Below are 17,475 nucleotides of genomic sequence, written 5' to 3' on the forward strand. Positions count from 1 at the left end.
AGAGGGAGATGTTGAAATGGCATTGAACAATGAGAAGTGTAATGAGGTAAGGGCATTTAAGATGAGAAAAGCGGCTGTACTGAATAACCTAATCAAACTCAAAGTGGATAAAGCCCATTGTCCGAATGGATTGCATCCATGGATTTTAAAAGAATCAAAGGGGGGGGGGGGGGGGGGTGGGGGGTGAGCAGAGGCATTACTACACAAATTCAATATTTTTTCAGAAACAGGTGTAGTGCCAGAAGACTGGCAGATAGCTAATGTAATTCCTATATTTAAGGGGAACAGAACATGCCCAGGAAATTTTAGACCAGTTTAACATCGGAAAAATAATGGAATCCCTACTAAAAGGAGAGAGTAGAAGGTCTAAAAAAGAAAATTATAATAATCAATAGTCAGTATGGATTTCATCAGGGAAAATCTTGCTTGACCAACCTTATTGAAATTTTTGAGGAGACAACAGAGAGAGTAGATAATGGTAATGCAGTAGATGTAATTTATCTGGATTTTCAAAAGGTCTTCGATAAGGTGCTCCATAACAGACTAATGAATGTCAGAGAATGCAGAGACAGGGGACAAGTGGCAGCGTGGATTGCTAGCTGGTTTCAAGACAGAAAGCAGAGAGTGGGAGTAACGGATAGTTATTCAGAGTGGCAGAAGGTGGAAAGTGACATCCCACAAGCACCAGTGCTGGGACCACTGCTGTTCACAATTTACATTAATGATTTGGACTTTGTAATCAAAAACACAATTTCTGAATTTCAGAAACACCAAATTAGGGAAGATAGTCTGAGGAGGATTGCAACAAATTATAGGACAACATTAATAAACATGCAAAATCGGCAAATGAAATTCAACACAGATAAATGTGAGGTAGTACATTTTGGGAGGAAGAATAGGGAGGTCACTTATTACTTAGAGGTTGCAAGTCTAGGTGGGGTGGGGAACAATGGGATCTCAGAGTATGAATACATCAATCACTAAAAGTTGCGCCACAGATTAGCAAAGGCCTAACAAAAGCAAACCAAGCACTAGGCTTTATTTCTAGAGGGATAGAATTGAAAAGTAAAGTAGAGAAGTTATACCAAACTTGTACCAAATCTTGGTTAGAACACACAGAGTACTGCATGCAGTTCTGTTTGCCATATTAAAAAAAAGCTACAGAGGCACTGAAGAGAGTACACGGAAGATTTACAAAGATAATACCAGAAATGCGTGGGTATACATATCACAAAAGGCTGAACATGCTGGGTCTCTTTTCTCTTGATAAAAGGGGCTGAATTTTTGTTTCTGCTGTGAAGGATGGCTGCCCGCACGTGTGGGTTTTATTGCACGGGGCCACCGCGCTATTATACGTAGCAGCTCCTTTATGTGGCTGGGGCGGACTGCCCACCCCTGAAGATGTGGAGGGCGCAGGCAAGCCATCCCTGGCAACAGCATCCGGCGCCGCTGTGCAGGCGCCATTTTTAAAGGGCTTCCAGCCCATAATTTAAATGTTTAAAGGGAAAGTTATTTATTTATTTATTTAGAGATACAGCACTGAAACAGCCCTTCAGCCCACCGAGTCTGTGCCGACCATGAACCACCAATTTATACTAATCCTACACTAATCCCATATTCCCTACCACATCCCCACCTGTCCCGATATTCCCCCACCACCTACCTGTACTAGGGGCAATTTATAATGGCCAATTTACCTATCAACCTGCAAGTCTTTGGTGGTGGGAGGAAACCGGAGTACCCGGCGAAAACCCACGCAGACACAGGGAGAACTTGCAAACTCCACACAGGCAGTACCCAGAATTGAACCCGGGTCGCTGGAGCTGTGAGGCTGCGGTGCTAACCACTGCGCCGCCCGCATCAGTTTGATAAAACTGATTTTTTCAAAATTACATACATGTTTCCGGCCCTCGCCCATCCCACCCATTAACAATACATTCATTCATTGCCCTCTCCCCCTTAAAAATACTGACCTTTTGTACCTGACCTTCCCCCCCCACCCCACCCCAAAGTTCATAAACTTTTAACTTTACCCCTTCCCACCATCCCATCCACCAATCAGAATAGTTTGACCCTGCTCCCCCAACCCCTCCAGCACTAAGAAAAGTACCTCCTCCCCCCTCCTCACAGGTGTTGCACCTCGTTTCCCCGGATGGGGATCCAAAGGCACGGCAGTGCCGGCTGTCGGGATGAAGATTGCGGCAGCGGCACTTCAGGAGGCGATGGGATCATTATTATATCAGGTAAGTTAATGAATTTGAATATTTAAATTACGGTCCCATCGCAGAGTGGCCGGGGGGGGGAGAGGGGGTGGGGGGTGGTCGCGCCACAAGGCCTTGCCACCGCCGGCAACATCGGGACAGGGCCTGCCGGTGTCGAAGACCATGGCGGGCCTCAACCGGGGCAATCTTGATGCCCCCACTGCCCCCCGCAGCCCTGTCCCAATATTGCCGGGGGTGGCAAGGCCTTGTGGCGCCCCCCCCACCCCACATGCTGACGCCAAGGGCTCAAGAAAATCCAGTTCAAGAAGGCTGAGGGTGACCGATTAAAGGTCTTTAAAATTATGAAAGGTTTGATAGAGTTGGTACAGAGAGAATGTTTCTGCTTGCGGTGAAGCGCATAACCAGCAGCCATCAACATAAGATAGTCACCAGGAAATCCAATAGGGAATTCAGAAGAAACTTCTTTACCCAAAGAGTGGTGAGACTGTGGAACATGCTACCCCAGGGAATGTTTGAAGCAAATAGTATAGATGCATTTAAGGAGAAGCTAGAGAAGCATATGAGGGAATAGAGGGTTATGCTGATAGATTTACATGACGAAAGATAGGAGGAAGCTCAAGTGGAACAAAAGCATCGGCTTGGACTAGTTGAGCTGAATGGCCTGTTTACGTGCCGTATATCCTACATAACTGGAAAATTTCATCAACTTTGCTTCCAATTTCCACCTTTCTCTCACCTTCACATGGTCCATCTCTGACTCTTGCCTTCGCTACCTCAACTTCTCTGTCTCCCATTGCTGGGGATAGGCTATCAGCTATTCATTATGAGCCCACTGACCCGCACAGATACCTCGACGAAATGTCCTCACACCCTGCTTCCTTTAAGGACTCCATTCCATTCTCCCAATTTCTCGATCTGCAGTGCATCTGTTCTGACAATGCAGCTTTCCATACCAGTGCTTCTGATATGTCTTCCTTTTTCCTCAACCGAGCAATGCACCCAATCGTGCCTGACAGGGCCTTCGACTGTGTCAGTCCCATTTTCCACACTTCTGTTCTCACCCCTTCCCCTCACTCCCAGAACCTGATAGCATTCCCCTTGTCCTCACCTTCCATCCCACCAGCTTCCATATTCAACGGAACAACCTCCATGATTTCCACCACCTCCAGCCTGATACCACTACCAAACACATCTTTTCCTTTCAGCATTCCAAAGGGACTGTTCCCTCTTGATACACTGGTTCACTCCTCAATCACCCCTAACGCCCATGGCACCTTTCCATGCAAGCACACTTTCCCTTTTACCTTCCCTCTCTTCACTATCCAAGACGTTAAACACTCTTTCCAGGTGAAACAATGATTTACGCGCACTTGTTTCAATTTAGTTTACCGTACTGGTTTCTCACATTGTGGTCTGCTCTACACTGGGGAGACCAAATGCAGATTTGAGGAAGACATCCATTCAGTCCGCAAGCATGATCCTGAGCTTCCGGTCATCTGTCATTTTAACTCTCCAGCTTGCTCTTACGCTGACCTCTCTGTCCTTGGCCTCCTGCAGTGTTCCAATGATGCTCAACATAAGCTCGAGGAACAGCACGTCATCTTTTGATTACGCACTAAACAGTCTTCCGGACTAAGTATTGAGTTCAACAATTTCAGACCGTAATCTCTGCCCCCATTTTGTTTCCTTTTCTTTTGCAGGTTTTGGTTTTAGTCTAGTTTTTCCCTCATTTTTGCTTTTGGATGGTTGCTGTTCAACAGGCTGCTATTCACACCTCCTCTAGACAGATCTTTTGTTTCTTAACTTGTCCCATTAGCACTCCATTTGGCCCTGCACCACCAACTCTTTTGTCATTTAATCTCTGTCTTCCACCCTATCACAGACCTTCCCTTTTGTCCTTTTCCCATCTTCCCCCTTTACACTTGCTTGAAACCTCTGACATTTCCAACATTTCCCAGTTCTGATGAAAGGTCATCGACCTGAAACTTGAACTGTTTCTCTTTCCACAGATGCTGCTTGACCTGCTGAATATTTCCAGCATTTTCTGTTTTTATCATAGAAAACATTATCTGATTAACAATTTATTGTACATATTGATGCAATTTCATTCACATCATGTAATGTCTAACCATACATTTAATAGATACTTGACTAAATGACAGTTTAAATTCTGACACAATATGTTGCAAAATAACTGAAAATAATCAATAATCTTATTTGTGGATTTATTGGTATAATTGTCCCTGTGTCTGCGTGGGTTTCCTCCGGGTGCTCCGGTTTCCTCCCACATGCCAAAGACTTGCAGGTTGATAGGTAAATTGGCCATTATAAATTGCCTCTAGTATAGGTAGGTGGTAGGGAAATATAGGGACAGGGGGGATGTGGCAGGAATATGGAATTAGTGTAGGATTAGTATAAATGGGTGGTTGATGGTCGGCACAGGCTCGGTGGGCCGAAGGGCCTGTTTCAGTGCTGTATCTCTAAACTAAACTAAACTAAAACTAATTGTTGCAAAATATATTCATGCTAGAAAGATTGCTGGACATTGCAGGGCCTGCTACTATAAGCCTGCTCCTAATTACCCAGATCTGGAAAGGGATCTTTCTATTTTGACGATCTGGTCTATTTCAGCAATAATGCACATGTGTACGGATATTGAGTGGCAGGTAGCCAATTAAACCCCTTAATGGGCTGTTGACGCAAGACTTGGCTGAAAGCATTTTTTGTATTGGATGCACATTTAATAGGACACATATTGATCTGAATTTTCTGGTTGGGTCACGATCCCAATTCCGGAAACCTGCAAGTGGCTGGGTCAGAACGTCGTTCACGTTCTTCCTGGAGGCAGCAAATTAAGAAGCTGCCTCGGAGGCCCCGTTCAATTAAGGACGGCGGGCCATCTAGGGAAGCGGGAGATCCAATAGGAGGGCCTGCAACGATGTTTGGCCAGCAGCCCCACTGGGAGAGGTGGATGCTGCTGAGACAGGCAGGCAGACCACAAATATGCCTCAAAATGGAGGCGCTCTCTGTAGCAATGGGGAAAAATTAAAAATCATACGTGGCCACAGCTGTCAGGCCATCACAGGATAATTTGCTGCCACAAATGTGGCCACCACATCCCAGCAGGTCTGTGCTGGGGTGATTGAGAGGAGGCGCAATGGCCCTCCGACCTCCCGCCAGGAGGCCTCCTCCAGTCACCTGAGGGCTCCACCCTCAACAGGGAGCCCTCTGCCATTGGAAAGATCCCGGCGGCACTATCAATTTTCCCCCAATTGGCCCATTAAGGGGTTTAACTGGCTACCTGCCACTGCTGGGTTGGTAACTGCTGCCACATTCACGCCATCTCCAGCAACGTTGCTCAAAACGAGGAACGTGTTGGGTCGCCAACCCAGCCTGCTATTTCCCAACTTAGCTCTCAGTCCTGCCACCTAAACAACCTCCCAGTTCTCAGAAAATGCAGCCCATTATATCTGAACATAGGATGAGACCTACTTATTGCTTTCCAAAATGTTCCAGTAGAAAACAATGCTGCCACTACTCTATGACAAGCTCTACCGCAATGCCAAGAAAGTCCTCAATTTTACCACTGATTATACTTGATAATACCCAACTTTTGTCTAAGAACAAGTAACATGTTAAATATCAATTGTTAAACAATATTCAACAAAACATATAATAGTTAACTTTTCGTATAAATAAATTGCGAAGTTAAAGGAAACTAAAGAACCCAATTAATCCTGGACCAACAGTTAAAAGGACAGATGATGACCTATTTGTTGTGTAAACCAGACTTCCTTGGTAAGAGTAATTTACTCAATGTAATGTCAAAAAATCTCAAAAGACTAGGCATCTCTTGCAATTTCTTTTATCAGTTTGCCTATGAAGAATAACCAATGATTCAAGATGAGAAATATAAGCAAATATGAAGAATGATGTAAGATAAAATATTACTTACAGCAATGATCCTGTCATGAACCTGAATACGTCCACTCTGCTCTGCAGCACTCCCTGGTATTATGCTTTTCACAAAAATACCAGAAGTATCTGTAAATTATAATACCAAATTAGTCTGTTTAGTAACTTCTCCCACAATGCTAGTCTCTCACAGATCGCAATTTTAATTGTTCCACCTTTGGAGGCCGTGTCTTCAGCTGCTTTGGCCCTAGGCTCTGCCATTTCCTCCCTAAAGCTCTCCACCTCTCTATCCTCCTGTAAGACGCTCTATACAACCTACTGCTTTGACCAAGCTTTTGATCATCTGTCCTAATAACTCCTTATGGGGCTTGGAGTTATATTTTGTTTGATAATGCTCTTGTGAAACATCGTGAAATGTTTTTACCACATTAAAGATGCTATGTAAATGCAAGTTGTTGCTGTAATGTGTCCAACAGACCTGTCCTAACATTATACCCCATGAGGGGTTAAATAAATCATGACATGAGATTGATATCCATATCTTTATTGACTGGTAATCTGTTCTGCTGCTGTACAACCCCTTGCCCTTCCCCAATCCCAAATTTCACAACTGACTTGTGGCATCTCCCTTCTTCGCTAATAAATTACAAAAGCCATGCATGGACCCATTTTATTAGATATCTCCAGGATAGTTCTTTAAATAAAAGTAATAAGATTTTGTTTACCCTCTGAAAAACAAATCAAGTACTTGTAACACCTTTATCACATGAGGAGTTTACCTTCAAAGTAAAGCTAAAAATTTGCATGGCCCGTCACTAGCCAGGAGTGAAAACTAATGCTGTTTTCAAAATTGATGGCATCTCTACACTCCAATCTATGCATCCAAAGTGATTTTCAAAGTGTTGAACAAAATTAATGGGCAGCGCTCACTCTTGCGTAGCTTCTTATCGTGTCCTAAGTTTCTTGGTTAAGGGGTTTTGTGACACAAAAGATAAAGAGCTCTAATGTAATCTCTGGATCTTACACTGGTAAAATGGTCCAAATAAGCTTTATCCACTTTACTTGGCTGCAGCTGCAGCTCAATCTGTTCTGCTTCAGTAGAGATCTCCAATTATCACCAGCATCATTCTTGAATACATTTCTGTGTTTCCTGTAGGAAACTACATTCATTATTTTCTTATGTCTGAGGATGTTTTCTCAAGAGATATGGGACAAATCATAAAAAAGAAAAATGACATGCATTTATTTAACGCCTCAGGATGTCCCAAAGTGCTTTGCAGCCAATGAAATACTGTGGAAATGTAATCAGCATTGTACTATAGTAAACATGGCACCCAATTTGCATACAGCAAGCTTCCACAAACAGCAATGAAATAAATGCGATCTGTTTTTTCAATGTTGGTTGGGGGGTCTTCTTCACATAGTGTCACGGGCTCTTTTACTTCCACCTCAGAAGGCAACACCTCCTGACTTTAACAGGGCGGCACAGTGGTTAGCACCGCAGCATCACAGCTCCAGCGACCCGGGTTCAATTCTGGGTACTGCCTGTGTGGAGTTTGCAAGTTCTCCCTGTGACCGCATGGGTTTTCGCCAGGTGCTCCGGTTTCCTCCCACAGCCAAAGACTTGCAGGTTGATAGGTAAATTGGCCATTATAAATTGCCCCGAGTATAGGTAGGTGGTAGGGGAATTGAGGGAAGGTAGGGATGTGGTAGGAATGTGGGATTAATGTAGGATTAGTATAAAACCCCACTGCCTTGTGGGCGTCTCGGGAGAGACCAAGGCTAAGGGAGTAAACCCTAAAAGAAAATCCGGAGCGGAACCCCGTAGGCGGTCATGTGTCACCTTTGGCATGTTTCCGGCAGTTCCTGCAGCCATACCGGTGCCAAACATCGTGCTCTGCACTCCTTTGGACCCCACCAGAAAGGCCGAGAGGGGGGTTTTGACGACTGGGCAACTCTCAACCTCCTTAAATTCGCCCAGGCATGCGCCATGGAGAGGTCACTCCATAGTTGCCTCACAGCGAATGAAACAACACGGAAGGCAGCAGTTACCGGTTATAAGTCCAGATAAATTGGCGTAGAAACTGGGCGCCACGGGTTGCCTTTGTCGGTGGGAGAGGTCATCGCACCTCACTGGACAGCTACCGCCCGCCTCAAACCGGGCAGCCCCCGGTCAATAAGGTTCTGTCCCGCCACAGTCTACCTGCTTCAATGGGTGCTTGGAGCTCAGGGTCATTGCCCGAAAGGTGGACTGAAACACTGCACCAAACAACACGAAAAAAGGAAAGAAGGTACCAGCCCTTCGCTTTGCAAGCTGGAACGTCAGAACTGTGTGTCCTGGCCTGTCGGAAGTCCTTACACAAATCAACGATTCTCGGAAGTCCGCCATCATTAACAAACGAGCTCAGTAGACTCAATGTAGACATTGCAGCACTTCAGGAGACACGCCTCCCCGCGAGTGGATCTCCAGCAGAGCAAGACTAGACCTTCTTCTGGCAGGGCAGGGATCCTGAAGAACCAAGACAGCATGGAATGGGCTTCGCCATCAGAAACTCCTTGCTCAGCATGATAGAGCCTCCCTCAAATGGCTCGGAATGCATCCTGTCCATCCGACTGCTCACCACCTCTGGTCCAGTACACCGACTCAGCATCTATGCTCCAACACTCTGCTCCTCACCTGAAGCTAAAGATCAGTTCTACGAGGAACTCCATAACATCATTAGCAGCACCCCCGACGCAGAGCACCTATTCCTGCTGGGGGACTTTAATGCCAGGGTTGGGGCCGACCATGACTCATGGCCCTCCTGCCTTGGGCGCTATGGCGTTGGAAGGATGAATGAGAACGAGCAGAGACTGCTTGAGTTGTGTACCTATCATAACCTCTGCATCACCAACTCGTTCTTTCACACTAAACCCTGTCACCAGGTTTCATGGAGGCACCCAAGATCGCGTCGTTGGCACCAGCTAGACCTCATTGTCACAAGGCCAGCCGCCTTAAACAGTGTTCAAATCACACGCAGCTTCCACAGTGTGGACTGCGACACCGACCACTCCCTGGTGTGCAGCAAGGTTAGACTCAGACCAAAGAAGTTGCATCATTCCAAGCAGAAGGGCCACCCGCGCATCAACACGAACAGAATTTCTCACCCACAGCTGTTACAAAAAGTTCTAAATTCACTTGTAACAGTCCTTCAAAACACTCCCACAGGGGATGCTGAGACCAAGTGGGCCCACATCAGAGACACCATCGATGAGTCAGCTTTGACCACCTACGGCAAAAGTGCGAAGAGAAATGCAGACTGGTTTCAATCTCATAATGAAGAGCTGGAACCTGTCATAGCCGCTAAGCGCATTGCACTGTTGAACTACAAGAAAGCCCCCAGCGAGTTAACATCCGTAGCACTTAAAGCAGCCAGAAGCACTGCACAAAGAACAGCCAGGCGCTGCGCAAACGACTACCGGCAACACCTCTGCAGTCATATTCAGCTGGCCTCAGACACCGGAAACGTCAGAGGAATGTATGATGGCATTAAGAGAGCCCTTGGGACAACCATCAAGAAGATCGCCCCCCTCAAATCTAAATCAGGGACATAATCACTGATCAACGCAAACAAATGGACCGCTGGGTGGAGCACTACCTAGAACTGTACTCCAGGGAGAATGCTGTCATTGAGACTGCCCTCAACGCAGTCCAGCCACTACCAGTCATGGATGAGCTGGACATACAGCCAACAAAATCGGAACTCAGTGATGCCATTGATTCTCTAGCCAGCGGAAAAGCCCCTGGGAAGGACAGCATTACCCCTGAAATAATCAAGTGCCAAGCCTGCTATACTCTCAGCACTACATGAACTGCTATGCAGGTGCTGGGACGAGGGAGCAGTACCTCAGGCCATGCGCGATGCCAATATCATCACCCTCTATAAAAACAAAGGTGACCGCGGTGACTGCAACAACTACCGTGGAATCTCCCTGCTCAACATAGTGGGGAAAGTCTTTGCTCGAGTCGCTTTAAACAGGCTCCAGAAGCTGGCCGAGCGCGTCTACCCTGAGGCACAGTGTGGCTTCCGTGCAGAGAGATCGACCGTTGACATGCTGTTCTCCCTTCATCAGATACAGGAGAAATACCGCGAACAACAAATCCCCCTCTACATTGCTTTCATTGACCTCACCAAAGCCTTTGACCTCGTCAGCAGACGTGGTCTCTTCAGACTACTAGAAAAGATTGGATGTCCACCAAAGCTACTAGGTATCATCACCTCATTCCATGACAATATGAAAGGCACAATTCAACATGGTGGCTCCTCATCAGAGCCCTTTCCTATCCTGAGTGGCGTGAAACAGGGCTGTGTTCTCGCACCCACACTTTTTGGGATTTTCTTCTCCCTGCTGCTTTCACATGCTTTCAAGTCCTCTGAAGAAGGAATTTTCCTCCACACAAGATCAGGGGGCAGGTTGTTCAACCTTGCCTGTCTAAGAGCGAAGTCCAAAGTACGGAGAGTCCTCATCAGGGAACTCCTCTTTGCTGACGATGCTGCTTTAACATCTCACACTGAAGAGTGCCTGCAGAGTCTCATCGACAGGTTTGCGTCTGCCTGCAATGAATTTGGCCTAACCATCAGCCTCAAGAAAACAAACATCATGGGGCAGGATGTCAGAAATGCTCCATCCATCAATATCGGCGACCACGCTCTGGAAGTGGTTCAAGATTTCACCTACCTAGGCTCAACTATCACCAATAACCTGTCTCTAGATGCAGAAATCAACAAGCGCATGGGAAAGGCTTCCACTGCTATGTCCAGACTGGCCAAGAGAGTGTGGGAAAATGGCGCACTGACACAGAACACAAAAGTCCGAGTGTATCAGGCCTGTGTCCTCAGTACCTTGCTCTATGGCAGTGAGGCCTGGACAACGTATGTCAGCCAAGAGCGACGTCTCAATTCATTCCATCTTCGCTGCCTCCAGAGAATACTTGGCATCAGGTGGCAGGACCGTATCTCCAACACAGAAGTCCTCGAGGCGGCCAACATCCCCAGCTTATACACACTACTGAGTCAGCGGCGCTTGAGATGGCTTGGCCATGTGAGCCGCATGGAAGATGGCAGGATCCCCAAAGACACATTGTACAGCGAGCTTGCCACTGGTATCAGACCCACCGGCCGTCCATGTCTCCGCTTTAAAGACGTCTGCAAACGCGACATGAAGTCCTGTGACATTGATCACAAGTCATGGGAGTCAGTTGCCAGCGTTCGCCAGAGCTGGCGGGCAGCCATAAAGGTGGGGCTGAAGTGTGGCGAGTCGAAGAGACTTAGCAGTTGGCAGGAAAAAAGACAGAGGCGCAAGGAGAGAGCCAATTGTGTAACAGCCCCGAAAACAAATTTTTCTGCAGCACCTGTGGAAGAGTCTGTCACTCTAGAATTGGCCTTTATAGCCACTCCAGGCACTGCTCCACACATCACTGACCACCTCCAGGCGCTTACCCATTGTCTCTCGAGACAAGGAGACCAAAGAGTATAAATGGGTGGTTGATGGTCGGCACAGACTCGGAGGGCCGAAGGGCCTGTTTTAGTGCTGTATCTCTAAATAAATAAATAAACAGCTCATCCAAAAAACACAACTCCAACAGTGCAGTAGTCTCTCAGTACTGCACAGAAGTGAAAAAGAAAAAACACAGACTTTCAGTTTTTGCTCATTTATATGGCACTTTTCAAACTTAAGGACATCCAAACGCGCTTTACAGCCAAATAAATACTTTGCAAGCGTAGTCACTGTTGTAGTGTGGGAAACACAGCAGCCAATTTGTGCACAGAAAGCTCCACAAACAGCAATGTAATAATCTGTTTGGGATGTTGAATGGGGAATAAATATTGGCCAGGACACTGCAGGGCAGTGGGGCCTCTGTTTAATGTTTCATCCAAGAGACCGCACCTCTGACAATGCAGCATTCTCTCAGTACTGTACTGCAAGTCATCCTAGATTGTTTTTCTGCTCAAGTCCTGCAGTGGGACTTGCACCCACAACCACCTGACTCCATGGCAAGAGTGGTACCAACTGAACCACAGCTGATACAAACAGCAATGAAATAAATGAAATCATGTGATTGCCTAGATTATGTACTCACGTCTCTGGAGTGAGGCTTGAATCAACAAGCTTCTGACTCAGAGGTTCGAGTGCTACCCTTGAGCCATTGGCTGTCACTGGGTTAAGTTGAAATGCAAGATGTCCCAAGGAAATGTGCACCGGAGAGATCTACAAAGAAATTTGATCAGAAATAGAACTCATGCTGTCTCATCTTTGCCCCTCCATTCACTATGACATTCCTGTAGCTACTTCTCAACCACACCCGAAACTCTACCTTCAATGCCCTAGTCCCTATTAAAATCAATATTCTCTCTCTCTCACGCTGGTCATTCCCCCAGTGCAGCCCTCACCTCCTCTCCCTGAAGTCCAAGGATGAAGACTTGAACGGATATGATGGACAACTTATTTAGTCAGTCACTGCCAGATCTGAATGGACCACATAAAGCAGTATTGGGTCCTCTTCTCATCTGCTAAAACTGATTACTATTCCAGTATCATCCTGGAATTCAAAGGAAACCACCGGCTTCTTTTCTCTACTGCAAACCATCTTCTTAAATCCTATCCCCTATCTCCTCCACCTTTACCTCCAACAAAAGTGTGAAGCTTTGTCACCAAGATTGAGACCATCCAAGCAACTGCCTCTGCTACTTCCCCCTCTTCCCCACATCCAAACTCCCTCCAAGACTCCCCCATGCCCTAGCCCTGAACGTGTATCTTTCTCTAGTTTCTTTCTTATCTTCTCTCATGCCCTCTCTGAGCTCATCTCATCTATGAGACCCACCTCCTGTTTTCTTGACCCTACTCCCACTAAACTACTAACCACCCAACTTCCCTTCCTGGCCCCTATGTTAACTGACATTGTTAATGGTTGTCTCTCCTCAGGTTCTGTCCCCTTCGCCTTCAAATCTGCTTTCATCACCCCTCTCCTCAAAAAACTAACCCTTAGCCTCTCCATCTTGCCAACTACCACCCTATCTCTAACCTCCCTTGCCTCTCCAAAATTCTTGAACGTGTTGTATTATCTGGGACTTTAGACTGATACAAACACAGTTGAAAGGCTGGCATAGACGTTGAACACAGAGCTATTGGGAGGCATCTTCCTGCTTCTGCTTACATGTGCTACTAACTGAGCAATATAGCTACAACACGTGATATTACCTCACTTCCTGTGCTGGTGTATACATTTGCATAAACATATATTCAAATGGCTATACTTATTCTACCAAACATATTATCTTAATATACTAACCAATGTACTATCACAACAGCCCCATTCCCTTGAATAAAAAAAATCTCTATAGTTCAACACTAACATTTACATGGATAGGTATCCCTTGTGGAATAGAAAAAATGAAAGATAAACACGATTTACAGGGAACCTTCAACTGTAACACGAATACTTGGAATGCTCCTCTCAAGGTGTTGTCCACGTTTGGAAACATACTGGTTATTGGTTGACTCAATCAGACCTTGTAACAACTACATGAGGGTGTGATTTTGAGTTGTCTGTCCTTTCATCCTTAAGACTGTGTTCGGACTGTCTGTCTGCAGTTGTCAGTGTGCTCGGTGTGTTGTTTGTTGCCTTTTCGTCAGAAAAGCAAACACGCATGCACATTGGCAATGCTGGCTGGTCGCCCTGTTCATGACTGGCAGAGAGTTCCCTGAGGTGAGACCAATTTCTTCTGAGTATCACACGATTTGGTGTCCTTGGTGTTGTTGAACAATTGGGAATTTGGAGTAATAGTCGGTCACTTGTAGATAGTCTTCCTTGTCCATGGTGAATGGGTCTATTGCTAGCTTGGTCCATGGCGAGAACGGGATGTCATGTAGTTGGAGCAACTCTTTGTGCTGACTGGCTTGGTGCCCCTGACATGCATTACAAGCTGTCACCACCTGGTCGATGTCCTTGCTAATGCCAGGCCAGAGAGCTGACTCACAAGCAAGTCGTCTAATCTTCTCTATTCCCATGTAGCCGTGGTAGAGCTGACCAAGTATGTCAGACCGAAGTGACACCGGAATTCTAACTCGGGAACAGATGGATATTTCAAATGGAGTAAAAGAGCACTCCATTTGAAATATCCATCTCTTCCTGATATGGCCAATATGTTCTCAGATCCGTGGGGATCGCCTGGATGGTTTCAGGCCACCCATCTACAACGATGTGCCACATGGTTCTGAGCACAGGATCTTGGGAAGTCTCTCTCCGGAGCTCCTCTCATTTTTAATGACCAAAGCACATCAGAGCGATGTTGTAGACACACACTTGCACACAGTTCGTCTACCTGGAAGTCCAGCGGCAGATTTTGTGCCTTTCCAGGGCTAGGCAGCCTGTTTAGAGTATCTGATAGGCAGTGGCACAGTGGCAATGTCACTGGACTAGCAATCCAGAGGCCCAGGCTGGTGGAATTTAATTTCAATTAATAAATCTGGAATTAAATAGTTAGTCTCAGTAATGGTGATCATGAAACCATTGTTGATTGTCGTAAAAAGCTATCTGGTACACTAATGTCCTTTAGGGAAGGAAATCTGCTGTCCTTACCTGGTCTAGCCTACATGTGACTCCAGACCCACAGTAATGTGGTTAACTCTTACATGCTCTCTGAAATGACCTAGCAAGCCACTCAGTTGTACCAAACACGAGGGAAAAGTCTAAACAGATTGAAACTAGACAGACCACCCAGCATCGACCTGGCCACCGGAAATGACAATGACACACCCAGCCCTGTCAGCCCTGTAAAATCCTCCTTACTAATATCTGGAGGCTTGTGCCAAAATTGGGAGAGCTGTCTCACAGACTAGTCAAGCAACAGCCTGACATCGTCATACTCACAGAATCATACCTTACAATGTCCCAGACACCGTCATGATCATCCCTGATATGTCCTGTCCCAGTCGGGAAGGAGTTGCCCTTGGAGTCCTCAACATTGACTCCGGACTCCATGAAGACTCAGGGCATCAAGTTAAACATGGACAAGGAAACCTCCAGCTGATTACCACCTACCACCCCACCCCTCACCTGATGAATCAGTACTCCTCCACGTTGAACACAACTACTAAGAAGCACTGAGGGGAGCAAGGGCACAGAATGTACTCTGGGTATTGAATGACTTCAATGTCCATCACCAAGCATGGCTCAGTAGTACCACTACTGACCAAGCTGGCCGAGTCCTCAAGGACATAGCTGTTAGACTGTGCCTGCGGGAGATGATGAGACAGCCAAGAAGAGGGAAAAACATATTCAACCTCGTCCTTACCAATCTACCTGTCGCAGATGCATCTATCCATGACAGTATTGGCAAGAGTCGCCACCGCACAAAACCTGCACAGACGAAGTCCCGTCTTCACACTGAGGATACCCTCCATCGTGTTGTCTGGCACTACCACCATGCTAAGTGGGACAGATTTCAAACAGATCTAGCAACTCAAAACTGGGCATCCATAAGGCACTGTGGGTCAGCTTCGCAGCAGAATTGTATTCAATCACAATCTGTAACATTATGGCCAGCATATTCCACACTCTACTATTACCAACAAGCTGGGGGATCAACCCTGGTTCAATGAAGAGTGCAGGAGGGCATGCCAAGAGCAGCACCAGGCATACCTAAAAATGAGGTGTCAACCCAGTGAAGCTACAACACAGGACTACATGCATGCCAAACAGCTGAAGTAGCATGCAAGCAATCCCACAACCAATGAATCAGATATATGCTCTGGAGTCCTGCCACATCCAGTCATGAATGGTGGTGGACAATTAATCAACGAACTGGAGGAGGACGCTCCACAAATATCCCCATCCTCAATGATGGCGGATCCCAGCACATCTAGCTGAAGCATTTGCAGCCATCTTCAGCCAGAAGTGCTGAGCGGATGATTCATCTCGGCCTCCTCCTAAGGTCCCCAGCATCACAGGTGTCAGTCTTCAGCCAATTCGATTCACTCCACGTGATATCAAGAAACAGCTGAAAGCACTGGGTGCTGCAAAGGCTATGGGCCTTGACAACAATCTGGCAACAGTACTTAAGATTTGTGCTCCAGAACTGGCTGCACACCTAGCCAGGCTGTTCCAGTACAGCTGCAATATTGGCATCTACCTGGCAATGTGGAGATCGCCCAGGTAATTCCTGGACACAAAAAGCAGGACAAATCCAACACAGCCAATTACCGCCCTATTAGTCTACTCTCCATCATCAGCAAAGTGATGGAAGGTGATGTCAACAGCATGATCAAGCAGCACATACTCAGAAATAACCTGCTCACTGACACTCAGTTCGGGTTCCGCCAGGGCCACTCAGCTCCTGACTCCATTACAGCCTTTGTCCAAACATGGACAAAAGAACTGAACTCCAGAGGTGAGGAGAGAGTGGCTGCCCTTGACATCAAGGCAGCATATGACTGAGTGTGGCGCCCTAGCAAAACTGGATTCAATGGGAATCAAGGGGAAAGCTCCCCACTGGTTAGAGTCATACCTCGCACAAAGGAAGATGGTTGTGCTTGTTATACCTCAATCATCTAAGTCCCAGGACATCACAGCAGGAGTTCCTAGGGTAGTATCCTCGGTCCAACCATCTTCAGCTGCTTCATCAATGAGCTTCCCTCCATAAGATCAGAAGTGGGGATGTTCACTGATGATTGCACAAGGTTCAACACCAAACACAACTCCTCAGATGCATGGCAACACCTCTACCTGCAAGTTCCCCTCCAAGACACATACCATCCTGGCTTGGAACTATATCACCGTTCCTTCACTGCTGTTGGGTCAAAATCCTGGAACTCCCTTCCTAACAGCAATATGGGTGTACCAACACAACATGGACTGCGGCAGTTCAAGAAGGCAGCTCACCACCACCTTATCGAGGGCAATTGGGGATGGACAAAAAATGCTGGCCTAATCAGCGACACCCACATCCTCTGAAAGAAGTTTAAAATATCTGACTACCGGGTTTGTATCTGATATCTCAGTTATAATCTTACTGAATAATCTCTGGAGTCAAGGTGCTGCACTGGTAAGCAGTTTTCTCCAGATCATTTCCAAAGTTTGTGGTCTGTCTCAACCGTGAATTCCTTCCTGAATAAGTATGTATGGAACCTGGTGATTCCAAAGACATGCGTGAGGGATTCCCATTCGCTGTTACAGTAATTTGCCTGTGTGGGCGATAAGCTTCTTGATCCAAACGCAACAGGTTTGCTTTCCTGAAGACATGCACCAAGACCTTTCTATGATATGTTTACTTCCAGCGTTATCACTTTCTGTGGATCA

At 46.5% G+C, this 17,475-nt stretch overlaps 1 protein-coding gene across 8 annotated transcripts in view; it reads right to left on the bottom strand.

The window, feature by feature from the left end:
- Nucleotides 1–17,475, bottom strand: part of patj (PATJ crumbs cell polarity complex component) — a 472,630-nt gene that overhangs the window by 410,924 nt on the left and 44,231 nt on the right. For all 8 annotated transcript variants that reach the window (XM_068037182.1, XM_068037186.1, XM_068037183.1 and 5 more), the window contains one exon: nucleotides 6,178–6,266. In XM_068037182.1, the coding sequence (XP_067893283.1) occupies nucleotides 6,178–6,266 (89 nt within the window). The remainder of the gene's footprint in view (nucleotides 1–6,177; nucleotides 6,267–17,475) is intronic.

The sequence above is a fragment of the Heterodontus francisci genome, chromosome 8 (genome assembly GCF_036365525.1).
Source record: "Heterodontus francisci isolate sHetFra1 chromosome 8, sHetFra1.hap1, whole genome shotgun sequence".
Classification (NCBI taxonomy): domain Eukaryota; kingdom Metazoa; phylum Chordata; class Chondrichthyes; order Heterodontiformes; family Heterodontidae; genus Heterodontus; species Heterodontus francisci.